At 52.5% G+C, this 27,599-nt stretch overlaps 14 protein-coding genes across 14 annotated transcripts; 6 read left to right on the plus strand and 8 right to left on the minus strand.

Annotated features, from left to right (window-relative positions):
* Window positions 1-163: 163 nt before the first annotated feature.
* Window positions 164-3,355, minus strand: CKM354_001119200 (uncharacterized protein; the record flags this gene model as incomplete). Its single annotated transcript, XM_044806671.1, has 1 exon — window positions 164-3,355. The coding sequence occupies one exon, from the start codon at window positions 3,353-3,355 to the stop codon at window positions 164-166; it is 3,192 nt and encodes a 1,063-aa protein (XP_044662606.1).
* A 401-nt stretch (window positions 3,356-3,756) lies between these two features.
* On the plus strand, window positions 3,757-5,366 carry CKM354_001119300 (uncharacterized protein; the record flags this gene model as incomplete). The annotated part of the gene is made up of 4 exons (XM_044806672.1): window positions 3,757-3,905; window positions 3,968-4,154; window positions 4,207-5,175; window positions 5,229-5,366. 4 exons carry the CDS (start codon window positions 3,757-3,759, stop codon window positions 5,364-5,366), a joined length of 1,443 nt encoding a protein of 480 aa, XP_044662607.1.
* A 657-nt stretch (window positions 5,367-6,023) lies between these two features.
* Window positions 6,024-6,488, minus strand: CKM354_001119400 (uncharacterized protein; the record flags this gene model as incomplete). Its single annotated transcript, XM_044806673.1, has 1 exon — window positions 6,024-6,488. One exon carries the CDS (start codon window positions 6,486-6,488, stop codon window positions 6,024-6,026), a length of 465 nt encoding a protein of 154 aa, XP_044662608.1.
* Window positions 6,489-7,172: 684 nt separating this feature from the next.
* CKM354_001119500 (uncharacterized protein) lies at window positions 7,173-8,245 on the plus strand (the record flags this gene model as incomplete). Its single annotated transcript, XM_044806674.1, has 2 exons — window positions 7,173-7,509; window positions 7,641-8,245. The coding sequence occupies 2 exons, from the start codon at window positions 7,173-7,175 to the stop codon at window positions 8,243-8,245; spliced, it is 942 nt and encodes a 313-aa protein (XP_044662609.1).
* A 214-nt stretch (window positions 8,246-8,459) lies between these two features.
* Window positions 8,460-10,103, minus strand: CKM354_001119600 (uncharacterized protein; the record flags this gene model as incomplete). The annotated part of the gene is made up of 1 exon (XM_044806675.1): window positions 8,460-10,103. The coding sequence occupies one exon, from the start codon at window positions 10,101-10,103 to the stop codon at window positions 8,460-8,462; it is 1,644 nt and encodes a 547-aa protein (XP_044662610.1).
* Window positions 10,104-10,499: 396 nt separating this feature from the next.
* On the minus strand, window positions 10,500-11,691 carry CKM354_001119700 (uncharacterized protein; the record flags this gene model as incomplete). The annotated part of the gene is made up of 2 exons (XM_044806676.1): window positions 10,500-11,286; window positions 11,342-11,691. The coding sequence occupies 2 exons, from the start codon at window positions 11,689-11,691 to the stop codon at window positions 10,500-10,502; spliced, it is 1,137 nt and encodes a 378-aa protein (XP_044662611.1).
* A 904-nt stretch (window positions 11,692-12,595) lies between these two features.
* Window positions 12,596-13,938, plus strand: CKM354_001119800 (uncharacterized protein; the record flags this gene model as incomplete). The annotated part of the gene is made up of 2 exons (XM_044806677.1): window positions 12,596-13,624; window positions 13,675-13,938. 2 exons carry the CDS (start codon window positions 12,596-12,598, stop codon window positions 13,936-13,938), a joined length of 1,293 nt encoding a protein of 430 aa, XP_044662612.1.
* Window positions 13,939-14,105: 167 nt separating this feature from the next.
* CKM354_001119900 (uncharacterized protein) lies at window positions 14,106-14,792 on the plus strand (the record flags this gene model as incomplete). The annotated part of the gene is made up of 1 exon (XM_044806678.1): window positions 14,106-14,792. One exon carries the CDS (start codon window positions 14,106-14,108, stop codon window positions 14,790-14,792), a length of 687 nt encoding a protein of 228 aa, XP_044662613.1.
* A 290-nt stretch (window positions 14,793-15,082) lies between these two features.
* CKM354_001120000 (uncharacterized protein) lies at window positions 15,083-16,987 on the minus strand (the record flags this gene model as incomplete). Its single annotated transcript, XM_044806679.1, has 3 exons — window positions 15,083-16,762; window positions 16,815-16,888; window positions 16,942-16,987. 3 exons carry the CDS (start codon window positions 16,985-16,987, stop codon window positions 15,083-15,085), a joined length of 1,800 nt encoding a protein of 599 aa, XP_044662614.1.
* Window positions 16,988-17,587: 600 nt separating this feature from the next.
* Window positions 17,588-18,699, minus strand: CKM354_001120100 (uncharacterized protein; the record flags this gene model as incomplete). Its single annotated transcript, XM_044806680.1, has 4 exons — window positions 17,588-18,393; window positions 18,450-18,497; window positions 18,554-18,584; window positions 18,640-18,699. The coding sequence occupies 4 exons, from the start codon at window positions 18,697-18,699 to the stop codon at window positions 17,588-17,590; spliced, it is 945 nt and encodes a 314-aa protein (XP_044662615.1).
* A 956-nt stretch (window positions 18,700-19,655) lies between these two features.
* Window positions 19,656-20,516, minus strand: CKM354_001120200 (uncharacterized protein; the record flags this gene model as incomplete). The annotated part of the gene is made up of 1 exon (XM_044806681.1): window positions 19,656-20,516. One exon carries the CDS (start codon window positions 20,514-20,516, stop codon window positions 19,656-19,658), a length of 861 nt encoding a protein of 286 aa, XP_044662616.1.
* Window positions 20,517-21,919: 1,403 nt separating this feature from the next.
* Window positions 21,920-23,746, plus strand: CKM354_001120300 (uncharacterized protein; the record flags this gene model as incomplete). The annotated part of the gene is made up of 1 exon (XM_044806682.1): window positions 21,920-23,746. The coding sequence occupies one exon, from the start codon at window positions 21,920-21,922 to the stop codon at window positions 23,744-23,746; it is 1,827 nt and encodes a 608-aa protein (XP_044662617.1).
* A 607-nt stretch (window positions 23,747-24,353) lies between these two features.
* CKM354_001120400 (uncharacterized protein) lies at window positions 24,354-25,031 on the plus strand (the record flags this gene model as incomplete). Its single annotated transcript, XM_044806683.1, has 2 exons — window positions 24,354-24,778; window positions 24,830-25,031. 2 exons carry the CDS (start codon window positions 24,354-24,356, stop codon window positions 25,029-25,031), a joined length of 627 nt encoding a protein of 208 aa, XP_044662618.1.
* Window positions 25,032-25,236: 205 nt separating this feature from the next.
* Window positions 25,237-25,773, minus strand: CKM354_001120500 (uncharacterized protein; the record flags this gene model as incomplete). The annotated part of the gene is made up of 2 exons (XM_044806684.1): window positions 25,237-25,499; window positions 25,569-25,773. 2 exons carry the CDS (start codon window positions 25,771-25,773, stop codon window positions 25,237-25,239), a joined length of 468 nt encoding a protein of 155 aa, XP_044662619.1.
* Between the last annotated feature and the right edge of the window lie 1,826 nt (window positions 25,774-27,599).

Below are 27,599 nucleotides of genomic sequence, written 5' to 3' on the forward strand. Positions count from 1 at the left end.
CGATGCTCTGTATCCACGTTCATGAAGAAAAGTGAACGGTAGGGATCTGAGCTCGATGCGACTTGCCCTGCGGGACTGGCATTCAAAAGTCGAGAGACTTTCACCTCCAAAACTGTCAGCACAGAGAGAACTAACTCGACGCTTCTGACTGAAATGTCAATGACTAGCCATGGACCATCTTCTCAGCCACCAGCTTCCTCTGCACCTTTCCAGTAGCCGTCTTTGGAATCTCTCCAGTAAGCCAAATCTTCTTCGGGACCTTGAAAGCAGCCACTCGCTCCGCGATCCACTTCTTCAGATCATCCTCCTTCAAGTCCTTTCCCTCGGCAGCTTTGACCGCGCAGCCTACATCTTGACCGTAAGCTTCGTCGTCGATCGCAAAGCTGACAGCCTCTACGATGTCTTCGTGCTTATTGATTACGTTGTCGAGCTCCACAGGGGAAATGTTTTCTCCACCCTTGTTGATCAGCTCTTTTAAGCGACCAGTGAGAAAGAGGAATCCGTTGTCGTCCAGTTTTCCTTGATCTCCGGTTCTAAAGAAACCGCTCTCGGTGAATGAGGATTTGTTAGCATCAGCATTGTTGAGGTATCCCTTCGTCACGTTCTCGCCACGAATGCAGACCTCGCCGACCTCTCCCTGCTCGACCTCGTCCTCGTGGTCCTGGCCCAATATCTTCACCTCAACGCCTTCGGCAGCTTGTCCGACGCTGCCTGGCATCTGCTTCCCGTACGTCAACGGATTGGAAGTCATAAGATGGCTAGCTTCTGTCATCGCGTACGACTCCACAATGGGAACTCCTTCAAACCTCTCACTCATTGATTTAAACAGACTTTCAGACAACTGAGAGCTGCATGATCGTATGAAGCGAATGCCTTGCACCACATGTTTCGCAGGCTCAGGAAAAGACAAGATAACACGGTGCATGGACGGCGTGGCTGTGACCCATGTTGCTCCATGCTCCTCGAAGCATTTCCAGAATTCTGGAGTAAGTCGTTGAGGCACTACTGCTGAGCCTCCTGAGTAGAGCAGGGAAAGAAACGATGCCAACAAGCCATGTACGTGGAAGAGTGGCATAATGAGCATCGTGCGGTCGTCAGGGCTCAAGGCGTATGTACTACAGATGTTGCGAATCGAGGCCAGTAGATTGGAATGCGTTAAAGGCACTGCTTTCGGCCTCCCAGTCGTGCCAGAAGTGTGTAACACCAGAGCTACATCGCCTTCCTGAGCAGTCAAGACTTCCGTCTCTTTGCCATCGTTGGACTCCAGTTTACCCTTTTCTTTAACGTCGAAGACAATTTTGTTGGAAGCTGCATCCCAGTAGACCTCCGCAATCGCAGCTTTGTACTTCCTCGCTGCATGTACTGCAGGCCCGTCCTGTTCGTAAGAGCTCCGAGGAATGACCACAACAGCAGAACCAAGGTCGTCAATGTAAAATTCGAACTCGTCTTGCTTGTAAGCTGGATTGAGAGGCGCTGCTATGGCACCTTGCCACGTTGCAGCTAAGAACGCAACGATCAACTCCATTGAGTTGGGTAGAGCGATTGAAACTGCTGACCCACGAGTCACACCCAAGTTTGCAAGCTCCTTCTGCATATCTCCCACGATTCGCTGAAGGTCCTGGTGCGAGAAAGTCCAGGACTCCTCGCCTGGTATGATGAGCGCTGGTGACTTTGAGGGTTGGCGAAAGATTCCTGCCAGGGTTGAAGGGGCATCTGTTGAGTCAAGTTCTGGTGCTTGACGATCATTCGAGGTGCGAATATGAGGGCAGATATCTGCAACGGTAACCTCACTCCAGTCATTGTTGTTTAAAGCTCCCAAAATTCTGCAGTATTTGTCCATGAGTTCTTCTACACGCTCTGGGCTGAGAAAGGTATCATCATACCGCACCCACATCTCAAGTTTGTCATCTTTGATGGGGTTCTGCATGAGGCAGAAGCCAAAGAAATTGCGGGTCTGGGTTGTTTCGCACATCTTCAGTGACAACTCTTCTCCATCTTCATCTTTCGTCTTCAGATCTGCGTCGAAGTTTGAGGTCTTTGGGGGCTGCATCATCGTCACAAATTGATAGAACCGACGATGACCAAAGTGTTGGAGCGTTGCTATTGAGCCGAAAGCTTCGTGAGGAATCGCCTGGTTGGCCTCTTCTGACACTTCTTCGAGGAGACTTTGCAAGGTGGTACCGGCTTTCAGTTTCCGCCGAATAGGACAAGGTGTCCATAGAGGTCCGATAATCCTGTCAATGCCGTCGATGGGCAGCTGTCGGCAGCTTCGAACTTGCATGAAAAAAACGTCGTCAAGACCAGACTCGTTGGCAAGCAACAGAGCAGACGCTACTGTATTGATTGCGTCAAGTCCCACTCGTCCTTTGGATTTCGGACATGCCACAATCCGCGTTCGCAATCGATCCGTCTTCGACGACAAGTAGTCGCGTTGCTTATTTTCTGGAAACAACAGGTCAAACTTTTCAACGCCCTTCAATCGAGCTTGCCAAAATTGCATGCTGACATCAGCATTCCCTGCTAATGTGCCATCGACGAAGCTTCGAAAGTCCGGTCGTGCTGAATTTTCCAGAAATGCTGCAGGGCCGAGGAATCCAGCCTCGAGATCATTCATGAGCTCATATCGACTCCAGCGATCATACGCAGCGTGGCTTTTCGTCCAGACAATGTAAAGACCGTGAGGACCGCGCACCACGGCTAGTCTGATCAAAGGATCCCCATAATGGATCCTTCGTGCTTCGTCCTGGACTTTATATGCCTCCAGTGTTCCATCAAACTCGACCCACTCAACCGGTCTCTTCACCACAACCTGGTAAAAGTCTTGTTCGTGCTGTACAATCCTGGTGCGAAAGATACTATTGCTCTGGACAATGCGATCAATGACTATTTTGGCTCTCGAGATGCTCTTCTCATTCCCAGCATTAAAAATTACTTGTATCATGAAAATGCCAGTGTCGTTCGTTGCACGCATCAGTTCTTGCTGGAAACCTGCACAAGGAGCAATGTCTTCTAATTCGTGATTTTCGATCCCGGTCTGCTCCAGACAAGTTTTAATGATGTCCCACTGTTGCATGAGTCCGGCTGCTCCCACTGCTTGCGATTTGTCGGGCTTTCCTTCGTCTGAATCGACACTTTTTTGCGTTGCAGCCTTGGCCATCCCAGAAAGCGTGGGGGAGTCGAAAACGGCTTGGTTGGACAATTGTATACCATCTTGGCTCGCCAGACTCACTAGCCTGATGGCGAGCACGCTGTCGCCTCCAATTTCGAACCAATTGCTCTCGCTGTTCAGATCTGAAGTTCCTCGGCCAAGGACTTCGGCCCATAGGCTTTTCAAACGTTCTTCTATGTCTGACATGGCTGAAGATCAAGGAACGGGTTGCAACTCTGCGAAAGAAAGTGAGAAATATGTGCACTGCAATCGACGCGTACCGACGACATGCACTGCATTTGGACAATGCAGTCAGAAATTCCAATGGGTCGGTGAGATTCAATGACGTGTATGGCTGCTCGATGTGTCGAAATATACGATAGCATTACACGGCTAGCAGCCTGTGGCACGGGCGCTAGATGCGCTGGACGCGATTTAAGGTACGGCATTCTGCACGTGAAGCACGCGCTACAGAATCTTATCTTGTCAACGTGTGTTGCTTGAGTGACGACATTGACGATCCCTTTCACGATCCCGCACAACTCTGAACTGTGCGTAACTCATCTTATGAGCTGGACACTTGAACGACATATGCTGTGCCGATAGCAATGGGGTCTGACTGGGATGCGGAAAAAGCCACGCCTCCCAAGAGTGCAAAAGATTGGGATGGCCCGCAGGATGAAGCAAATCCGCAGAACTGGTCGCTGACGAAGCGTCTGTATCACAGTCTGATACCAACAAGCATCGCATTCCTCTGGTCAGTTCTCCCTTCATGCTAAGGGCTTCGTCTTGATGTGCCGAGTCTAACTAAGCGGAAAGCCCTTTTGGATCATCGGTGTATACTCCTGGCCACATGGAGGTCATGTCAGACTTTGCCGTGAACCGAGAAGTCGCTCTGTTGCCATTCGTGTTCTACTTGTTGGGCTTGAGTTTCGGTCCCGTACTGGCAGCTCCGTTGAGTGAGACCTATGGCCGGAAACTAGTGTACCTCTCGGCATTGCCCATTGTAAGTTGAGGTTGCAATTGGTTTGGCGCAAAACCTAACATCCTGCTCTTAGTCGGCAGCTTTCACATTAGGTGCTGGATTCTCCGAGGGTATTGCCTCGTTGATTGTATGCCGCTTCTTTGCAGGTCTATTCTCAAGTCCTGGCCTCAGCATTGGAACTGGCACACTGTCCGACATTTGGCCTCCCGAGAAACGTGCTGTCCCGATGGCCATGTTCATCAGCATGGTCCAAGTCGGTCCAGCTCTGGGACCATTAATCGGTGGATATGTTACCATTGAGATGTCCTGGCGCTGGACACAATGGGTCATACTCTTCGGAATGGCTTTCGTCCTGGGTCTCACATTGGGAATGAAGGAAACCTACAAGGCAGTCATCCTGAGCCGTCGAGCAAAGGCTTTGGGCATCGAAGGGCCAGATTTGCCTCAAGCCAACAAGACAAGGATCGAGACGATCAAGTTCTTTGCAACGAAGACAATTGTCAGGCCGCTGCACATGCTCTGCACAGAGGTGATCGTGACCCTGTTCGATCTTTATGTTGCTTTCAACTTCGGGCTCCTCAATGCCTTCTTTGCAGCCTTCAGCTGGGTCTTCCAGAATGTCTATGGCTTCGGTCTGGGCAGCACCGGTCTGACGTACCTTGGCCAGCTTGTGGGAACAATCGTAGGGCTCTGCATCATGCTGTACATCTCAGTCGTCAAGTGGCCACGCGATTTGGAAGCATTGAAACGAGAAGGAGGTTCCAAATTGCCGCCTGAGCATCGACTACTGATCGCCAAAATCGGCGCTCCTTTGCTGCCAGCGTCTCTATTCTTCTTCGGCTGGACAGCTCGCCCCTCGGTTCACTGGATCGCACCAGTCATAGCAGAAGGGCTGTTTGGCTGTGGCAATCTGTTGATCTTCACAACAGCTAGCCTGTACTTGACAGACTGCTATGGTGCAAAATATGGAGCCTCAGCATGGTCGTCGAACACGTTCCTAAGGTATCTGTTTGCGTTCATATTTCCACTGTTTGCAGTTCAGGTAAGACATCTTCTCCCGCCATGTCGTTACAACATTAACGCCTGGGTGTCCAGATGTACGAAGGCTTGGGCACAGGTTGGGCAACTTCGCTGCTTGGATTTTGCTCGCTCGCTCTTGTTCCGATTCCCTTCGCCTTTGATCGGTATGGCGCGAAATTGAGGAGTAACACGGCATATCCTTCCGGAGAATGATAGTTGAGTGCCGTACGTCGACGGAGACGTGCCGCCTGGACAAACTACCAGGGCACTTGTGCATGACAATCCGTCTTTCTGGGCTACTCCTGCCGCAGATAGACGTCCCTCCGGTAACCAAGCTGATCAGCAATACTGCATTACGTAGCTGCTGAGTGTTGGATTGTGCGCAGCCCTCATTTGGGCCTGTCCTTCCGGGTCTTCAAGCGCTGCGATCCGAGCCTCTTCGGAGCACCTCGGTCGCATTGGACATCCAGGCACGCTCAAGACCTATTGTTGCGCCGAGGGTAAAGAGTCTAGATGAAGGGAAACGCGGTGTCGCTCCATTCAACCTGTCGCATGTTCGAAAAGTAGACGGTGGCCGTGGAAGAAATGGAGTATGCTCTTCTCCACCTGCCGTCAAAAGTCGAGACACGCCAACCACAAACATTGTCAAAACAAGAAGTTTCAACTCCCACATCAACAGGCATTTCTGTATTCTATCACGACGCCGTCGAAATCTGACGACATTTACGCACTGTCTTAACATCAAATCACTCGAAGGTTTCAGGCGGCCTCGCCAGACGCCTGCTTCGAACATATTCATTTTCTGCACTTCTTCAACAGCAAATCCAACACTCCACCCCCCTGATCACCACAATACAGGAAGACATCGCCTCAAGAGTCCTCCAATAGCTTCTGCCACGTTAACGGAAACTTGTTCTGCAGCGAGCATCTGAGCGCGTGAGCGGCCTTCATCAATTTCGGGTCGGTCGATATCGCAAGCTCCATGCCACCATCTACTTGTCCCTTGATATGACGAGGCTTCTTGGCTATGCCTCGAGTTGCTTGTCCAGCAACTCTTGACGCTGTTGGGCAATCGCTGGTTTGTTGAACCTGCTCGTCGTTGGAACTGGCACTGTCAATCGCTGTAAAGAGTAGGCTACCAAGTCGCAAGTCGTCTTCTGCCGTGGCGAGCATCGAGTCCGTGTCGTACATCTCAGCTTCAAGTGTGGAGATCGCTTCATGTGCTGGACCATTTTGCATGCGTCTGTGAATCGCGCTGTTCACTCGCGCAAGGCGAGCTATGGCCTTGGCGAAAGTCAGCGCCTGCTCGTGGCCGCTGGACTTGAATTCGTCCATGCTTGATTGGGGAGAAAAGAGATGTCCTGTTGGTGAGATGATCGAGACCTATCTGGAAGTTCAAGATTTGTGCGATGCCATTCCGGCTGTTTGGTCTTGTTTCTGCTTGCCATGATGAGCTGGTGAAACTGTCTCTCACGGTTGGCTGCAGCAAAACAAACTGCTCAAAGAACATGCTTTGCACCAATAAAGGCTTACAATACCCACCCACCAACAATGACCTTCACAAACAAGACCCTTTCGCCATTGGACATGATTTGTAGCAACGGCATGTCTTGCCGGTATCATTTCCGGGGACGAAGAGCACATTCTGGCATGTTCTGACATACGAAGCCCATAGCTCACCCTTCCAACTACGAGGAAAGATCAAGTAACGAAGGTGTCTGGTCTAAAAGTAGTCAGTCAACAAGCACCTCTCGACGCGTGGCACGACTTATCCGGAGCGGCTGATGCTTACGCTTTATACTTTGACCAGACAGGCATGCCTGACTCCAGCATCCTTGCCCGTCATCATCCGGCCACCGAGCCGGGGGCTCACAATTTCACGTTCTGGACACCGACTCACTTCATTCCGACTACAGAACGCGATCGCTCCAGCGAAGAAGGAAGGAGCTAGACAGTCTGACTCTCGTTGACTTCCACTGGGCTCACTGACCCATCCATTCGCTAAGCACACACAACACGATGCGCTTCTTCCTCCTCTCCGCCGCCCTGACGGCGCAAGTCCTCGCCCAAGGCAAACGCGGCTTCAACTATGGTGCACTCGGCCCCAGTGGCCCCAGAGCACAGCAAGATTTCGAAGCCGAGTTCAACAGAGCAAAGACTTTGCCAGGAACGGCACCTTTCACTTCTGCTCGTCTCTTTACCATGATCCAAGCGAACACGGCCAATGACCCCAGCAGTGCAATTCCTGCGGCAATTGCTACAAACACGAGCCTTCTGCTGGGACTGTGGGCGAGTGCGGGCCAGGATGCTTTCAACCAAGAATTGGAGGCGCTGAGGCGGGCTTTGGAACAGTTTGGTGAGATCTTCCTGTTCATGTGATTCCTTCTCTACCTCCTGCGGATTCAAGGGCGGTGTAATCAATGAAAACCATTCTTCATTACTAAACATATTCTTCCCTGACACTCTGCTGACTCCGCTCCTCCTCAGGCCAACCCTTCATCGACCTCATCGACGGAATCTCCGTCGGCTCCGAAGACCTCTACCGCATAACACCAACCGGCATAGCCAACAAAGCCGGCGTCGGCGCCAATCCCGACGTTTTAGTCAAATACATCCAACAAACCCGCGACAAACTCAACGGCCACGATAATCTCAAGTCCAAAATCGGCCACGTCGATACCTGGACCGCATGGGTGAATGAAACCAATTATCCTGTAACAACAGCCTGTGACTGGATCGGAATGGACAGCTATCCTTACTACCAAAAAGAAGTCACAAATTCGATTGATCAAGCTAAGGAACTCTTTTTCCAGTCGTATAATACGACGAAGAATGTCTCACAGGGGAAGAAAGTTTTAGTCACGGAAACGGGCTGGCCAGTCGCAGGACCAGATTTCGGACTTGCGGTTGCGAATGTTGATAATGCGAAGCGGTATTGGGATGAGGTTGGCTGTGCGTTGTTTTCGGAACCGGTTGATACGTGGTGGTTTACGTTGGATGACTCAAAGCAGCATCCAGAGGAAATTTCGTTCAGTGTTGTGAAGCCTGGGTTGGGGGATCCGATTTGGGATTTGAAGTGTCCGGGGCAGTAGAGTGGGTAGTGGACCAGAGTGGGTCGTGACGATTTGTTCGAGGTGGCATCAGAATGATAGAGATGGTATGTAACTTGTAATCTCCACTGGGCATATGATGGTGATGTAAAGCGGTGGCTGAGAGTATGTTTCTAGAATGAACTGAGCTGAGCTACACATGAGAGTGGGTATATAGTGTATATGACTGTACAGATCGTGAACAATTAATCATGGCTCATGTCCAGAACCAGCCTTTCTTCTCGGGCTTCTCCTGGGTTGGCTTTTCGTCTTGCGACTTGTTCGTGCCCTCGTTTCGCGTGTGCATGCTCTCTGTTGTCTCTTCCCTTCCATCAGCGAACCGCTGCTTGAGCACGACTTTGGTCGTGACTGTGCCATCCGGAAGTCGAGTTGTATGAGTTGTCGTCAAAGCCGACAAGACATCTGGGCGTTTTGCTTGAGGTTCAGTGCGTTGCTGCTCGTGGCTGGGTACCAGTACTCCCTGATGCGATTGTTCCACTGCTGCAGACCTCGTTTTTTCGAAATGGTCTTTGAGCGAGGCTTTGCCGGAACCCGTGGACTCCTCAATGCTGTCCCATTCCTGCTGCAGACGGAGCACCCTTTCGAGTAGCTTATCTATTCCTGGCAAGCTTGAAGCGAAGTCTTCGAATTCATCTCCCGCAAGCTCGTAGCCACGCCGTATCAACGCCTCTCGGAAGGATTTGTTTTGACCTCGTGTTGTATTATCGGCCTCGACTGAGGATTGTTCTGCAGCCTCCATCGCGTGGTCTTCACTGCTCGAACTGACACCAGGGAACAAATATTCTGAATCGTAGAGGTCCTGCTCTGTCTCAGGAGGAATGCGTACAGGCAAAGGGTCAGCTCCAGTATCTGGCGCTGCTTTGGTACCAACAGCGGATAGCAAGTCTCTAAGATCAGCTGAGATGGTCGGATTTGCAGTTCTCCCATTTTCTGTCGACGCAGCTTCATGGCGAAGGATTCCAGCCCATCGCGACCCTTTCAGCTCGGGAGCCATTCCAGGTATTGAGTATGTCCGAGGAAGTTGCATAGGCAAGATTCCGCGACACTGTAAGCTGAGCATCCAGTCTAAGCCAGGTCCGTAGTATGTGGACTGCGGATGTCTCCCAAAAGGCTCGCGCATGCCGACTCTTTCGATCGATCCCATAGGTTTGTCGAGAGAGACATCAAGGAGATCCTCGAACGCGGCTCGCCACTTTGCTCCATATTCTCGAAGCGCATGATGGCTTTCGAGCCTCACTGGCGAATATGGATCCCGCTTGAACCAGTCCACCGACAACCAGCGACAAGATCCCAACGACACATTCGACAAGTCCCCTAGGAGGTCGAGAATGCCCATATCGAGACCTTGGTCACGATATAGCGCTTCGAGCTTCGCGGGTGGAACATGCGCATTTCGCTCATTCGCAGTATCCAGCAATTCCAACATCGACTCTCGTACCTCCATCTTCTCCCGATCCGAACTCCTCGACGCCAACATCTGTATATGATCCGGCGAATCCGTACTTCCCGTCCATCGTTCCGAAACATCCTGCTCTTCAGCTCGCCGCCGTTCCTCTTCCCGCTGCATCCTCGACTTCAGCTCGGCGGTCGTAGAAGGTAAGTCCTGTAAAGCGCTGGAAAGTGAACTGAAACCGTCATCAATGAATCTTTTGAAAGCAGAAAATGGTCCAGCAACACCACTGCTGCTACTGCTGCTTTCGCGTGAAAGGTCTTGCTGTAAGCGCTTGCTCTCGTTTTCGAGTTCGCTGAGCAGTTGGTCGTGCTGGGCTTTCCAGCTATCGAACCATTCTTTATCGCTCCACGCGTCCGCTTTTTTTCTATCGTCGTCTTTCCCGCCCATGTTTGATGAAGAGAGAGTTCAAGACTGGTGCTGGTTGATAGAGAGACAGTCGCGACGGTGTTGGGTTTCACGCGCTGACGCCTTGAGCGCTTGCGTTGGAGCTGAGCTCCCCACTCACTGGTAGCGTGTGCGCTAGTCCATGGTCCGTGCGTACGATAACAAGATAGCATAGCATAGCACAGCACAGCGTAGCAGAACGAATTGTTGCTTGCCGTCATTCTGCTCGCGTATGTTGATTCCATCGCTGGTACACATGCAGTGTCACAAAATAGAAGCTTGAGAAGAAGGAAACGCTAGTTGAGAAGACCAGTTAAGGAGAGCTGACGGTGATGAGCCTGGCTTGGACATGGACTGCTTTGAACATTTCTTGGAGCCGTACATGTCGCATCCTCTGTATCACGACTCATCCTCCTCATCCTTCTCAGCTCCATCTTCAGCAATGTCCATCGCATCGTCTTCTTTGGCCTGCTCATCCTTCTCCTCCGCCTTGTCGTCCTCCTTCCCATTCTTGCCTTTCGCCTCTTCCTCAGCGCTTGGGAAGTGTAGATGCTTCCAATCTTCAATTTCCTCAATGACACTTCTCAGTCGATCCCGTACACTTTCAACAGCGTACGTCCCGAGCAGCAACCGCAAAGGAGGATACTTGCAATGACCCAGCTGCCACACTAGCTCAGATGACTTCACAGCGCTCGTCGGTTGCCGGTCTGAGAGCCACTGCACAATGCGTCGCGCATGTCCGGCAGGTGCAGTAGGCGTGTTGTATGGGGCTGATGGCGTTTTCACCAAGAAGTGGCCGTACTTCTTGATCGTCAAGCCTTCATCTGCAGCTTTGTCATCCAATCCCGTGGGCTCATCGATACGCATGTGTCCCGGTTCTACCAGACTGGCTTTGATGCCAAACGCATCAATCTCATACAGCATGCTCTCGATCAAACCTTCCGTGGCATACTTGGTCGCGCAATACGGTCCGAGACCTGGCACTCCAAGAGCCCCGGATGTAGAAGAGAAGATGATGTATCGACCGGCATTCTCCTCGTCTTGTCGTTTCGCAGCCTGCTCGCGCAGATGCGGTAAAGAGAGTTGTATGATGTTTAATGTGCCCAGAAAGTTCGTTTCAAACTGTGATCGCAGATCGAAGTCGTCTTGGTCTTCGCAGGCGCCGATTACTCCGTATCCTGTGCAACTGCATCACACGTCAATACACAGCAGATTGCATGGCTTGAACGCGAGAAGCATACTTCACAATGATGTCGATGATGCCCCAGTGCTCGATGCTCTTTCGGATGACTTCGTCCACTGTTGATCTCACGCGCACATCGCATAGCAGGCCCAAGCATTGCTCATGCCAGCCTTGCATCTGCTGCATGCTATTCTCACCCGTTCTCCCCACGGCCGTTACCTTGTCTCCATGGCTCAACGCGCTCTTGACCAAACTCCGCCCAATATGCCCCGTCGCACCAAAGATCAGCCATGTTTTCTGCACTGCTGGGTTCGTGTCGCTGGGCGGGTCGGTGGTGGCGGGCAATCGGAGTTTGGCATTGTTGGCGAGCACTGATGATCGCACATTGTGTGGTGAGCTCGAGGCCATGGGATCAACATCATCACCACAATCCTACTGATCGGGCATGACCGAGGAGGAAGCCGTGGCGGTTCACGTACGAGATGTGGGCGACTCGCTCTTGGTGGGTTGTTCGTTCGGAGACATGATGACTGCTGGCCTCGACCTCACTGGGCGCCTCTTGCTCGCACCGCGAATAAGCTTTCACCTGTGAGTGCGCCGCGTGCGAGAGAGGAGCGACGGATAGAGTTGCAGGATCGCTCGGAGGACTTGCACCGCATCCTGGAGCATGTGGAGCCGGCAGCGCCAAGCTATTGTATTTCAGGAGGTTTTCTCATCTGCACGAATGGCGACAACATCCCTTCTCGCCTTCATGCGAACGGCAATCTCGCATCGTGAGAGGACTATGTTCCGGCGTGGTTCCTCCCACGGCGGTAGAAAGATCAGCATCGGCAGGAGGACCAGCAAAACAACGACCATGACTGGCGATGATCTGCGAAACTGGCCTGAAACGATGGCAACAGGCCAGGGTGAACACCGGAAATGGTCACGCAGGGAGCAGATCTGATTCATTTCGTTTCACGATCGACGTCATGTCGAAATGCGACGTCTCCAGAGGCAGATGCAATATTTCGATGGACAATCTGCTGCTTCCACGTTGATGCCTCCGCCCGCCGCGCAGTGCTATAGTAGGCATTGTGTACCCAGACCGCATATCGCTGGCACGAGCATCAGCTGCCACCTGCACATGTTCGGTAGGCGGCGCATGGAAGCTTGGGTGAAGATCCCCAAAGTGCACAAACTTCGCCTGACCGGGGTGCCCTTGAGCACAGCAGACGTTGGCTTCTCATCTTACATTCCAATCGCGTAACAGACCTCACTTCTCAAGTATGCCGCCGTCCGCTCTTCCTCCCTCACCTTCACCTGTCACGCCATGAGGCCCACAATCGGACTTCTCGCCTCCGCATGGCTGGTGATCTTCTCGGCTATCTTGCAAGTTGCCGCCGACTCATGCTGCGATCATGATACTGGCTTCGACCCAGCGGCGGCGGCGAACAGAGCACAACAGCAGGCGACTCACAGCTGGGAATACGGCACTGTCGCCCAGGCTCTTTTAGAGCTCTACAATCCGAGGCTTTCCGTCTTCTCCCCTCAAGCATTCCCGGCCGGAAATCCCCCAGATCCAGATTCGCACCTTGTTCCGGCACTAGCCTTCGCAAAACGACATATACGGCTTTCAGACGAGACTCTCGTCGGTGGAGATGGAGCTTCTGGAGACCCGGCATCTCTGGGCGTGTCGGCAGTCATGATTGGGCAGACAGATCAGAAGTTCGCCGATGCAGCAACTCGTCAATTTAAGCATCTGAACAAGGTCCCAAAGTGGGAGAATGGAGCCATTTCGCATCGAGAAGATTACGCAGAGCTGTGGGCAGACTTCATTTACATGGCCCCTCCATTCATGGCGTATCACGGTGTGGCAGTCGGCGACGTTGAGATTGTGAAGCAGGCGATTATGCAATGTCTCAAATACAGGCAAGTTCTGAAGCCGAACGTCTCGAGTGAAGCGATCAGCGCTGGGACATGGCAGCACATCATTGGACCCAAGAATGCGGATCTCGGACTCTGGTCGACTGGAAACGGATGGGCCGCTATGGGCATGGCACGTGTATTGGCCACATTGTTGCATTGGCCAAAGACAGCAGTCGAAGCCGATGCTCAAATCGCGCAAGCAGACTTGTTCACATGGATTGGGGAGATCCTTCAGGGTGCAATGAGCTCGCCTATGGAAGACGGTCTCCTGCGCAACTATCTCAACGACACGACCTGGTTTGGAGACCTCAGCGGAACGGCATTGTTGACTGCAACTGTATATCGAGTTGCCGTGATGCAGGAAGAGGCCAGTGCTCTCTTCAACGGACAGGCGCAAAAGGTTCGAGACACACATCCTGACATCAAGAAGCCGGTAAGTATAGGAAGGAACTATCGAACATGGCACGAACTGACTCTCACAAGGTATCCGACGAGATGCTCAGATGGGCAGACGACAATCGCAAGAATGTTGCAATGTACATCCAGAGTAATGGAAAAGCCAGTCCAGTTGTGAACCCGCTCGGGTGGAACGATGCCACTCCATACACAAAGGGAAGCCCCGAAGGTGAAGCATTCACCGTAATGCTGTACGCTGCCTGGAGAGATTGCGTTAAGGCTGGAGCTTGTGAGCACTTCTTCTATGATGTGAGCAAGAGTTACGGCCCTAACACCAGTCCAGACCGATGAAATGCGAGACCGAGAGAAGTACCGGATACAAACTTTTAGCTCGGAGCTATAGCTGAGGAGTCGACATCTCAAATGCCAGCTGCTGCGCACCCATGCGCAAATGATCGCCACTACAGACGCAAGAAGAATTCTCGTCCTCCCAAAGAATGCTGGACCGACTGAGAAAGATGAGCAAATCCAAGCCCTCTCGCTCAGAGTCAGTGGCCGAGTCTACGAGCTCATCACGCAAGACATTTTTCGACCTGCCAGCGGAGTTGCGGAACACGATCTATGAATTGGTCGCCGACTGTACATTGCGTCTCGATCCAAAACCAAATGAGCCTTCCATGATTCCTGGCCTGCTCATAGCCTCGCGAAGATGCCGCAACGAGTACACGTCCATCCTGCTCGCCACAGCCAGGATAGAGGCCAGCATCACGGATATGAACTTCGAGAGATTGATCTTAACACTGAAAGGCCTCGACCAGGCTTCGCGCAAGGCATTGATCAGCAACAAACAACTCCTCATCATCTTGCGTGTGCGGAAATGCGGGAGCGAAGTTTACGCCAATCTTCGGAAGTGGTGTGAGGAGTCTCAAAGGATATTCCAAGCCGACGACAGCGCGCCGCATTGGAACTATGTCATGGAGGAGAAGGTGCCGGCGAACGCAGCACAGCTAGATTGGTATTGTGGGCGGGTTCGTGTTCTGGAGCAGCGTGTTCCTGCAGAGATGGAGAACGTGAGAGCCGAAGCGAGGAAGATCCTGAAGGTCCTGGAGGATGAGCGAACCGGGGTCTCGGGGACAGCAAGCTGGAGCATGGGGTATGGTGATGCGTTTGCAATATATGCTGCAACTTCAGCGAGGAGGACGTAGGCATGATCCGAATGGACCTGCTGTTGGAAGTGCTGAACGAACGAGGAGAAAAACGTGACACCGAGGGTGGCGATTTCCTTTGTCCAAGCTCATCGAGGACGATTCCGCGATGGTCAGCACCACAACGGACCTTGCCGGTGAAGGTTCCATGCTGATCAGAACAAACAGCGCAAGCATTAAAGTCCTCTTCCCGGACTAATTCCATCCTCTGCTTAAGTCCAATACCTATCGGCGTGACATAGACGACTTTCTCGTATCACAAACAAAACAAACCAGACCAAGTCTATCAATCACATCGCAAAACCTTCTTCTCCCCGCCTCCCCATCCTCCACCGCCCCTCTCTGACTTCCTTCCCCCTCCACTCCTCCACCACCCCCTCATAATCCCTAATCGTATACCCCTCCCAAACCTCCCTCCACCAGCTCTTCTTCCTCCACCTCCTCAACCCCAAATCCCACAGCAACATATCAAAATACGGCACAGCATCATACACAAATTCCGGATACCATTGCGCAAAACCCCACGGGTACCTCCATTTTCCGAAACGAGAATGCAGTGCTGTTGAGAAGTAAATATCTTCCGAGGAAGAGGGGATTTTGAGCGGAAAATTGTTGAGGTATGCGAATGTCCAGAGGGATTGGATTTCGGCGAGGACGGTGTTTGAGGTGCAGTGGACTGTTTTTATGTAAATGAGGGAGTGGTCATTTGAGGCGGTGAGGTTTGGGGGCGCGAGGCCGCGGTAGAGGCGGTAGGGGGTTGTGGGTTGGGTGTAAGGGAGTTTTCGGGCTGGAGGGTTTGCGAGGCGGGGGAATTGGTGGAGGATTTGGGTGTCGGCTTTTGCGTCGAGGGTGGACCAGAGGGTTAGGTCGGATTGGGAGGGGTTCGTGCTGGGGACTCCGAGGGAGGAGGAGAGGCCTGCGGGGAGGTATTGGATTGTGGGATTGAGTTGCCAGCCTGTTATGGCGAGGAGGGCGTCGGTTGAGAGGGTGGTGGAGTCGGTGAAGGTTACTTTGCCGGGGGAGGAGAGGTGGGCGATGTCTTGGTGGTGGAGAGTGACTCGGCCGGATCTGATGAGGTCGTGGTGATCAGACGCGTAATTGTGGATTCCTACTCGTCCAGACCAGAAGAGAGACTCAGGTGGTTCCAGATGCTGCAGTGCTTTTTCTTTCCTGTAGCCTGCAAGATCAATCACATCCGAACGAATCCCCTCCCATAGGCCATCCATGAGCCATCGTCCAATCCGAGTCCTGTTCAGAAACCCACGAATCCAACCGAAACCATCATAGTCGCCCCAGCTGCAAGGTGAGAACCACGAAAAGAACCGCATACAAGCAATGTGCTCCAGCATAACCTTCCACGGCCCCATCTTAACCCAAGGCTGAGCCATCCACACCGCACCACCTCCCGACTTCCTCACAATCCAATCCACTTTCTTCCCATGACTCGCAAACAGGAAAACAGCATCATATCCAATCTTCGAAGCTCCTACCACAGTCACCCTCTTCACGTTCGAATCATTTGCCAATTCTTGCGCCCTGTCTTTCAAATCTCCATGATGCAGCACCGGCTTATCAAAATCCTCCACACCTGGTATCCTCACCGGATTAGGTTTCGATGCGAGTCCAGTGGCCATGATCAATTTCTTCGTTCTGTAAGGGCTGTTGACACGAATGAGAACTCCATCTTTGTCGCCCACGTCCGAGTCGGTGGTGAGACGCCAGCCATTTTCTAGCTTTTCCACCTCGCGAACTTCTGTACGAAACTGAATCCTGTCGAAAATATTGAAGTGCCGAGCATAGTCGTTCAAGTACTCAAACATGACTTTTCCGGGAATGTGCTTTCCAGGTTGGACATCGTACTTCTTGGGATCCATAGGCCAGTCACTGAATTCATATGTGGAGAGTAAATTGTTAGTTTTGAGGCCTTCGTAGAGATTCTGTTCGGACCAGACGCCGCCGAGAGTTGGTCTCTATGCTTTTGTTCAGTTCTTCGTTCCAGATCTCGCGAGGTCTGTCACTCACAGATTCGAGAATCAAGACATTCCCTTCTGGTGCTAGTTGCAAGTATGTTTTCGCGGCACATAGGCCACCGATGCCTGCCCGTAGACCATTAGTAGAAGGTTTTCGTGGTAGCTTCTCTCACTCCCACCTGCTCCAACGACAATGACATCGTATTCCGTCTCGCTCTCTCCCATGTTGTACGGACGCTCTGGTTGCTTCAATCGCGTTCATGAGTGGGCCGTTGGCGACTTGGAGTGGAACATGCAAAGCATGGATGTGTATTGTGAAAGAAAGTCACGAACATTCGTTGATCCATGCGATGTCTTCAGTACTTGTGTTGGTATTGCCGTCGATCTGCAGTCTTGCAGGTGCTATAGCCGGCCGGCAAAAGCACATGGCGAGGACTGGATCGACAAGGGAGCATACTTTGGACCCCGCACGGATGTGGGAAACAATCGTTTTGCAAGATGTTGCATGGCCGTGTTGTGAGGTGTGAAGATTGAATTGTGAAGTTGTCCGAGCTGTATTCCACAGTCGCTGCAATCCGACTTGCAATTAGACAGCAACTTCCTCAAAGACGCAAGAACATTGATCGACTAGGAAAGAGGACGCACTGCATGCATGATCATTCAATTCGTAGCTAACTGTTTTTCTTTCATCTGATTGTTCACTGAGCATCCCGCTCTTCGCGCTTTGGTTCGAGGTAGCATCTCGGTTTGGTCTTCACTTCGTCACTATGCTTACAAGTCTTTCCCTATCATCAAGTCCAGGAAAGCGCCATCGCTAAAACGCATTCAAACATCGACACCGTCAACGACGATGCCCTTCTTCCAGGTATAGCACATCTTGCGGGCGACTTCGTCAGCCGCATCGTCGGACACCAAAGCGCCGACCATGTAGAGAGCACCATCGATACCGGAAGAGATACCAGAGGTGGTGATAACGCGCATGCCACCCAGACGCAAGTTGGCGCGCTTGAGGACCGACTCGCGGCGGGCGTTGCTCTGCTTGAGACTGATGCTGCCTTTGCGGGCGTTGGATGGGCGACGGCCGCTTGTGCCGTTGCTCTTCTCCTCAATCGGAGGCATGCCACCAGAGCTCTTGCGACGCTTCTGCTCCTTGAGCTCCTTCCTGCTCAGGATGTATGGATTCTCATCTTCATTCTCGCCGAGGTCATAGCGAAGGTTGTTGACGACGTAGCGCTCTTCGACAACGTCAACGCGGTCAGACATGTCGCGCTGCACGGCGTTGGAGCAGAGGATCTCGAACTTGGTGATAAAGTCTGGGTGGGTGGTGGCAGTCAGACCGGCGAGAACGCCAGCCTCGCCGAGGATGAGCGAGCCGGTGCAGACGGACATGAGGGTGCGCTCGCGTGCGGGATTCTTCTTCTGCAGCTCGGTGTAGGCCTTGATCAGCGGAATTGGCTGAGCCTTGGTCTTGGTCACGTTCTCGTGGCTGCCTCCTGGGACAACGAGGACGTCAATCTCAGCAAGACGCTTCATGGCCTCCTCGAAGCTCATGTGAGGACGGATCGAGGCGCCTTGAGCAGTGGTGATGTGTTCGGCAGCACCGGCGAAGATGACGCGGAAAGCCTTGGTGTCTGTTTGGTCGCGTGGTCAGATGAGATGGAGCGTTCGAGACATTGGAGCGGCATACCTTTGTTCTGTGGGTCGTGCTGGGCCTGGCTGAAGACCTCGAGCGGACCTGCGTCGTGTCAGCGAGTCGCGTTCGTGATTCAAGAGAACAGCTTCATCGCGTACCCATTGCATCCAACGTGTCCATTCCCTCGTGCTGACGCGGCCATTAGCATTCCACGTGAGAAGTACTTCGCATTGTGAAGACTCACGAGGGTGATGAGAACCCTCACCGGCTCGAAGTCGGTGGGGTCTTCCATGATTGCACTCATTGTGGCGGTATTGTGTGGGTAGGAGATGGATTGAAATTGTGGTAGATGGATGAAGAAGGAAGAGTCAGAGGCTGAAGAAGCTGTTTAATGCTGCGGGAGCGGGGTGGCCTGACGGTCCGGTCGGTGGTGATAGGTCTCGTGTTCACGCTGAAGCTCGCTCGTGACTTCACATCTGCAGGGATTCCACTCGCGCCTGCCCCCTCCCCCGCGTTCTTGCTTAGTTTGTGGAGTGCATTAGCGTCCGTGCGCTGTGGGACCAATTCCTGAGCCATTGAGTGACAACTCGCGTGACCAGAGGGACTGTGACAACTCGTCGTCTAGGCCTCAATTCATTGTCAGATCTTCGTGAATCGCCCCTGAGCAACGATCTCTCATCAGGGTCAAGAAAACGGTTTTCGAATGTACTGCAGTTCTTGTACCAGTGTACATGACAAGTCATCGCGGACGCTCGGCTCCACTCCCGCCCAATGCCAGGGCCTCGATGGGCATCGTGAGATCACTTGCATACCAATCGCGAGGAAGACCCAAACATGCGAAAGGACACGCGTGTGTAGCACGGTGATTGTCAATATGTGTCTTCTATCGTGTTGCTTGCATGGCCACGAAGCAGATACCGCCAGCTCAGCTGTTTCTTGCAACCTGGTCTAGTTCTCACGGCCCTCCAGCTATCCGCATCGTGCCGCAAACGTAGCCCAAGGACGAAATACATTGCATGTGCAGCGAATATGCGGAGCTTACGTTCCATGCGTAGCGCCATGTTCTCTGCCTGCTCTTACTCTTGTTGTACCTGAAAGATGCACAAAACGAGTCAGCTTCGCGTGCAACCCATGAACAGAGTTCTACGGGCCAAGAAACTCGCAGCTCAGGTACTCTGCGCACATCTGACAACGAGCAGTAAGCCAATCAGCGGTATGCACTGACCTTGCAACAAACGCTACACATCTCTCCAGTGCAGATCAAACGCCATCCAGCAGTGAGCTTGACTCTGGATTGGACTCTGCCTCCTTGTACTTCTCGCTATAGCTGGCCGTTCGGAGATGTATGTGCCACAGATAAAGCCCAGTGAAGACTCCGCCTCCGACAATGTTGCCCAGTGTCAGTGGTAGCAAACACTTCCAGAAGTAGCCGCCCCAGCTCAACGGTGCGCCGAGAATGATGCCAACGCTGGACAAGTACATGTATTCGACTGTGTGTGGAAAGCGAGCAGTCGCCGAGATCATGAATGGAAAATGTATGAACAGAAGCTTGCTGATCCCATCTTGATTCTGCGTTCCCAGAAACATGGCCATGGTGACGAGCCAGCCACATGCGATCGCTCGTATGAAAATGACATGCCAGGGGAGATTGATGATGTCGTTCTCAATTTGTTCGACGATGGAAGTGTGCCATGGATCTTCAGCGAGAACCTTCGTAGCCTTGGTGAACAGTCCAGCAAACAGAAGGGAACCAGCCAGATTGCCCAGCCAGCTTGCAACGGCTCCGTTCAAATACTGCAATGGTCTGCCGCGGCGTTCGAGCGCTGTCATCGCATACCACATCGGGTAACCTGTAAAGAGCTCTGCGCCGACGAGGTAGACCAAAACGAGACCGAACGGGAAAGCCACTCCGTGCAGAAGTCGTTCGATGCCCACGTTGTCATCGGACAAGGCTCGGACACCACCTCCTAGCAGGATCGAGAAGAGACCACCTGCGGAGAGCAGTAGAGCTCCGTAGACATTCTGGATAAAGGTCTTGATCTGTGGCTCAGCCAAATGTTCCAGTCCTGTTTGAAGCACGCGAATGCTTGCTTCTCGAGCCGACAGAGCACCGGTCGACATGTTCGTCAAGTCCCGCAATCAGTTCTGAGTGTGTTCTTGACCAAGAGCAGGTCCAAACGGAAGTATCGACAGCTTGACGTACTAAGATCGACAGACTGAGTTACATTTGCGACACCTTGATTTGCGGCGGTCAAAGTGCTCTGTGATTCTCCTCATAGCAGCGTTGTGACGTAACGGAGCGTGTCTCCGTGCCAAGCACTGCCTGCTCAGTTTGCCGACAGGCTGCTCAAGTGCAGTAGCCGCTTCCTCCGCATCCATTGTTTACAAAATCATTCCAGATTCCGGACTCTCGAGCCTCACCGCTCCATTGGAACCCGCACTGGTTCTGCTCATGATCAGCTTTGCATGGACACCACAAGACCAGTCAGCGGGAGACTGTTCTTACACTTGAAGCCCTACTCCAATAGGCACCATTCGGTCTCGCAGCCCATGTAGCCAAGATAGCTGCAGTGCACGCGTTGTAGGTGTCGGGAACGTTGTCGCATTGGCATACTTGTACTCCCAGCGTGCTGCGAACGATTAGCTTGATGTAACACAGAGATCGAGTGCAGGATGGCTACGCTGGGAGAATGATGAGCACCAAGCCGACGGTCCGAGCTATCATATTCATGTTTGGGTGAGGACGAATAGGGATTCTCTTGAAGCCTGTGTCTCAATTGTTCAAAACGAGCGTAAATTCGCGCCTGGAATCAGTCACAGATCCGAGTACGTAGACGGCGAACATATAATTGGAAAGAATGAATGGAAAACACTTTGGGGCATGCTGAGAACGAGCGAGAGTTGAGTCTAATACCTTCGCGCTGATGAGTGATAGCGCGTATACGGATTGCTAGGTCTTACTAATGAGACACATAACTATGCTGTATGCGGGATCGACCTAGGAAAGTACCTTGCTAGGAGACTGAGGCTTCGTTGATTACCTCTATCTAGTGGCATCGTAGTGGCATACTGTATCATACCCGAGCTCGTCTTGCTCGATGGTTCCTGCTGTTCGATTTCGACACTGGGGGCGCATGATCTTCTCGATGGCATACTTGCTCACGCAACTATGTCACTGTTTTCAGAGCACGACGTTGTGGTCGGACTGATCTCCTTCGAGCAGTGCGGTGGTGAGCGAGATCGGAAGCGGCGGAAGTGCGTGAGAACCACTGCAGATGGACGGGCCTTCTTCGCACGACCGGTCTATCGAGCAGACGAGACCATGCTGTGCTGGTCTCGCAGTTGCAAAGGCGAAACGCAGTCACCGTCAGCTCAGAAGGCGTGTTACTGGCACAACAATGCTGCGAATGCATGCTCAGTCAGCAGCCCATGCTTCGTCGCTGGGCAAGCACGCGTCGGGCTGATACCCGCCATACCCGCTCGCTTTTCTCCTCAGCTTCCTCTCCCACCCTTGTACCACGACCATGTCTGCAAATGGCACGAATGGTGTCGCTACGAACATCGCCGCGGGCACAAAGCGGTCCTTGAGCCCGGAAGATGAAGATAACCACACCCCACCTGTCGGCAGACAGCGAAGTCGCGTCGCCTGCACGCCCTGCAGACTGCGAAAGCGCAGGTGTGACGGAAAACTGCCTTGCGCTACTTGCGTTCGATATGAGTATCAATGCGAATATGACCAGAAGGCAAAACGCCCTTCGATGCCTCAAGACGCAGACGTCGCGGCGCCGCCGCCTCCTGTGCAAGAAATGGGACGCACTCCACCCAGCATAATCCAGCTCCAGAAGCATCCATTGACTGCTCCGGGAGCACGATTCCACCACCGTGGTATTCTGGACCCGGTCAAAACGCGGTTTGTGAGGGCGAACTCTGCCATTGCCTTCCCACGTATTCTTGGTATGGACCTTGAGTCGGAGAGCATACCTCGACTGCACTCTTTCGCATGGCATCTTGGAATTCGAGCAGAGCCTAACGAACCTCCGACCAATGTCACAGAGCACATGACGTGGGCAGAATTTCAAACATTAGCTGCTGCGTACTTCAAATTCGTCAAGCCGCAATTCGGTCTCTTGGACGAGGCAGACTTCATGGAGCAGGTGGCTCCGAGATTCGCAGATCCGGCCGGAGTCAAAGACATCGACTGTGTTCTGCTTGGAGTCGCCGCCTTAGGCTCGTTCTTCTCTGCCACGCCTCATCCAAAAGAGGTGGCGTTCATGTTCGATGCGCGCAGAGTTCTCGTAGAGCGGAGTGTGAGCAACTCGCCCACGCCGAACCACATAGCTGGCTGGATCCTCCGGACGCTGTATCTCCGGCTTACTTCACGACCACATGGTGCTTGGATATCGAGTTGCATAACGATGCATCAGGTTGAAGCCGGAGGACTGCACAAGGAAATACAAACCATTGCGGTCGTCTATCCTCAAATCCCCACCAATGACCACAAGTTAGCAAAGAATAGGCGAAGGCTTTTCTGGGTTGCACGTGCGCTCAACACCATTCTCTCCTTCGAGTATGGACGCACGAGGGTCAATTTCGATGTTGTGACTACCAAGAAGTTTGCGCCTGAGAACGGAAGTTATGCACATCAGTATGTGGAGCTGGCGGATCTCTTGCCAAATGACTTTGTGGACCGAGATCGTGAGCCAGATCCTCCTGCGGCTCTAGGGAAAGCCCTTGACAAGATTGAGGCTATGCAGACGGACTCCAGCTTCATATCGCTTCTCAAAGCAGATCTCTCGTTCGCCATCTATCGAAGATTGTGGTTGATGAGTTTGACTGATGCCAAAGATCGCGCCGACACGGTCATTGGTATTGGCAAGGCAGCACTACCAGCTGCAGCGAAACTTCTAGCCACCAGGACGCCGTGGTGGAATGTCATTTGCACGCCGTTCCAATTGGTCTGTGTCGTCATTTCTGTCAGCACACCTCGAAGCCTTTCGCACATCCAAGAGATCATGAACCTGATGCACAACATTGCGGAAGTATATGACACGCACATGGTGCGAGAGGCATATACCCAAGCGACAGCTCTTATCAACATGGCCAAGAAGCGGAAGCAAAAAGAGCTTGATGCACTCAATGCGATACCAGAGAACCCGCCCTTTCCTATCGACTACCCTTCGACGGGTGCCCATAGCACCCTTTCCGACGCTCCGAACATTGATTGGGCTATGGAGCTGCCGTTTGAGTGGGACATCTTCCTCAACCCGGAGCTTGTGGTGTCCAGTCAGCAACCGATGCCTCCTATCGATAATTCCTATGCAAGCCAGTTCAAGTTTCCACCGGCTCCATGAGATAAAATAGTCAATGGCAATTTCCGTGCTGCCCAGAAACGCGAGCTGTGTTGTGCCATGCAATACGGGTGGTACAACCCCGGAATCCAGCGATAGTCCACGCGCTCTACGGCCGGCGATTCGTCCAACTCGGAGAGGAACCTGTTTCAGCTGCCGACCCGAAACACCACTGCACTTATTTTCTTGGGTGCATAAAGAATGTAGATCGCTAAGTTTGCATGTACAGGTCGCGGCGAAAGTGGCGAATCAGAGGTCTACAATCAGACATCACCTTTCTTGATCGGCATACGTGCAGCTTGGCGACCTTTACGACCACTCCCAAAGGGTTCTGTGCTACCGCTCAGCTGCTTAGCTGCAAATGGCAGGACCACGAGAGTCCTTATCGTCAGCACGTGCAGCGGCTGTTCTATGCACGTTCGCAAGGCAATGCAGCGCTACACTTCAACCTGCCTAATACAGGTGATTGTCGCCAAGTGCTGACTTCGGACGTCGCCTTCGTACTGGTGCTACATATAAAAGCTGCTTGGTGTAACTTGGAAACTTGCGACAGCACCGGCATCACTTTCGCTTCGACAATCACTCAACGACCAAGCTCACATCACAAAAAATGAAGTCCGTCTTCGTTGTCGCGCTGGCCGCCGGCGCCATTGCCGCTCCGTCTCACTTCGAAGTCGTCAAGAGAGGCAACCTGCCAACTCCAGTCTCTGCTGCAACTGCCAGGTCGTACTTGAGCCAAATTCCAACAGAAGCCGAGAACAACAGCCCAGCATACAACCGTGATCTCTTCAACCACTGGATCACTATTTCCGGCCGATGCAACACCCGCGAGGAGGTGCTCAAGCGTGATGGATCCAACGTTGTAGTCGACAGCGAGTGCCGCGCAACTTCGGGATCGTGGTACTCCGACTACGATGGTGCAACCTGGAGTCTTGCATCTGATGTCGATATCGACCACGTTGTTCCACTCAGAGAGGCGTGGGTCTCTGGTGCCCGCAACTGGGACTCTGCGAAGCGACAGCAGTTCGCTAACGAGTATGTCTGCTTCATATGTTGAAAACGAGAGTATTTACTGACACCTTGCAGTCTCACTCGTCCTCAGCTTTTGGCTGTGACCGACACTGTCAACCAAGGAAAGGGCGACCAGGATCCAGCCGAGTGGCTTCCAAGCAGAACTGCTTACCGATGCACGTATGTTCGTGCCTGGACACAAGTCAAGTATTACTACGGCTTGAGCATGGACAGCGCAGAGAAGTCGGCAGTCAGCAACATCCTGAATGGATGCTAGATGTTTTGATAGGAACTGCCCGAATCGAAAAGCATTTACCAATTCACGCAAATGTGTCGCCTTGTTCTGCCGTGCTCATGCTTATGACATGCTAATCGTACATCTCAAGGCCGTTTCATCATCATCGATAGCAGCAATACGTTCTCGAACGTACCCAAACCAGGGATCCGAAACCTTGGTCATCCCACTACCCCATCACCTGCCCTCACAATCCCAACGGATTCTCCCCCGTCTGCTCCTTCCCTCCAATCCTCTCTCCTCCTGGCAACTCCGCATCTGGTTTCCCATTATCGCGATCAGGCAGATACTTGGGCTCTCCGTCTGCGATGCCCTCGTGCTGAGCGACACGTTGGACGCGTTCGAGAGCTTCGCCATGTGGGTTGCCAATTGCGCCGGTTACGTGGCCAAGAGGTTTGAGTGAGTAGTTGAGGACTTGGCCTAGGGGGTCGCCGACTGCGGAGAGGGGGCCTATGGTTGGGGTGAAGGGGATTAGTGTGTGTGATTGTGTGTGGGCGGAGAGGGGAAGGAAAGTTGTACCTTTAGTTTGAGTACCTAGAGGTCCTTCGGGGGACATGTTTGGGACTTTGTTGAGTAGTTTATCCATGCCTTTGGTGTTCGATGTATTTTGGTCTTGTGACTTTTGTTGATCTGAAGTTTCGCTATTCTGTTGCTGATTTTCTTGTTCCTGTTCGTTCTTCGACTCTTGCTCTGAGCTTCTGTTCTCGGTCTCGGTCTCACTCATTCTCTTATGAAATATCGTACAAATGTTCGACCTGAGATGATGATAATATGCCAAAGTCAAGGAAATCAAAGTCACACAAAAGTCCTACATTTCCTTGTTCGAGCTGCAGCACACAACCCACATAAAAGTGTCGACGATGACGAAGTTTGGGTGGAGGGATCGGCCACCTTGTGACTAGCTGGTACGTGGTGGAGCAGGGGGGAGAATGCAAGAATCTCTCCGGTTGGTACGACTTGGAGAGTGCGTGTGAAGTACACGATGTACGCGTGAGAGAAGTATGGTTCTGATGATGTTTTTGCACGAAGCAGCTGAGTGTGTTGTGTGATCGCTGCCTGTCAAGCGGTGGCGGAAGGCCTTGGCAACAGGGTGCTTCCCACTGGTTTTGCAAGCGCGATGGAGCACGATCGAAACTTGTCTTTTAAGTAGTCGCTTCATGCATTCGCTTCTCGATGATTTTGGAACGTCGATCACCGCGTCTCACGAGCTCAATGACCCATCCCAACGAGTCCAGACTGTACAAATGCAGTGCGAGACTGCCCAGCCGTTCCGAGTGGAGACTCTCGTCGCAATTTGCTTCTGGAAGGCTTCCACGACTCTCTGTCTTCTGGTCGCCACTGTAAGCATGTATTCGCGCGGAGAATAGACGCCATCCTTCTGTCGAGCGGATCCGTGGACAAGTGCTGCTGGAAACACCTTAAGGTCAACATGCCCTGGGGGGTCGATTGCTCCACGCTGTGGGAAGGCCTCGAGACCTGCGCGACCCGCACTGGCGCAGCCAGTCACTCCATCTCAAAGTCTACTTGTTCACAGCGTCGGAAATGAGCGTCGACGAGGTCATGAGAATTCTAAGATCACAGATCACGAGCTTGGCCTGAGGGCGGTGAGTCTCCATACCCAGCGACCTAAGTTCCGAGGAAGTGAGGACTGCGCACCAGTCTACTGGCTTGTCGTTACTCTGATCATTCGACTTCTCCGCGATCTGGCCTTAAGAGCAAGAGTAGGCGGGTCACGATGGCCGTCTGTGATAGATGGCTACAAGGTAAGACGCCCACGGCGCAATATAGCCCAGAAATGGATTAGAAGTGCCATTTCCAGAGCGCCAACTGCCAGAAATCGACGAACTACACCTCGTTACAGCCTTGTGGCTTCTTGGTATCTCCTTTCTAGCACACCGAGTCTATACGAGGCTTGGCCATGACTACCGGATCGACGCACTACCGTGGAGACAAAGCTTAACGCCACTATACATCGCCAGACAGACTGCAATCCCGATACTCGCGGTGATTCGTGGTATCTCAGGATGCCTCGAGCCCGGCGCTCGATCCCTCAGACGGGCCACACAAATCCACGACTCGATCGAGTTCAGCGGAAGGACTAACGGCGAGACCATGAAATGACGGGTGTCTCTTTTTCACATTACACTTTTGGACCACTGAGCGTGGCATATATTGGCAAAGCCTGTATCAACTGTGGACAACAGTAGGCCCGAAATATCCGTGTCTTGACTCTGCACTTGCTCGATCAGGATGCAGTTAGGCTCGAGCCTCCTGGAATCAAGACCACGGCTTGCAGAATGCACTATTCGCACTCGACCTGCCCTACTTCAATTAACAGCGCCTGTTCCGCGGACTGAGCAACAACATCGCGATCAATAGGGCACGGAAAGATCATATAAGGACAATGGTTCTGCACGAGATACTTGGTAGGTTGTAGCACTCAAGTGCTCCATCTGCACCTTTTCCGCCTGCGAACTATCACATTCCTTTTCTCTTTCTACTCATCCTTTCTCCATCATGCTTCTATTGAAACTTATGCCCTTTGCGGCA

This window comes from Cercospora kikuchii (genome assembly GCF_019650295.1).
Source record: "Cercospora kikuchii DNA, contig_00007, whole genome shotgun sequence".
Classification (NCBI taxonomy): domain Eukaryota; kingdom Fungi; phylum Ascomycota; class Dothideomycetes; order Mycosphaerellales; family Mycosphaerellaceae; genus Cercospora; species Cercospora kikuchii.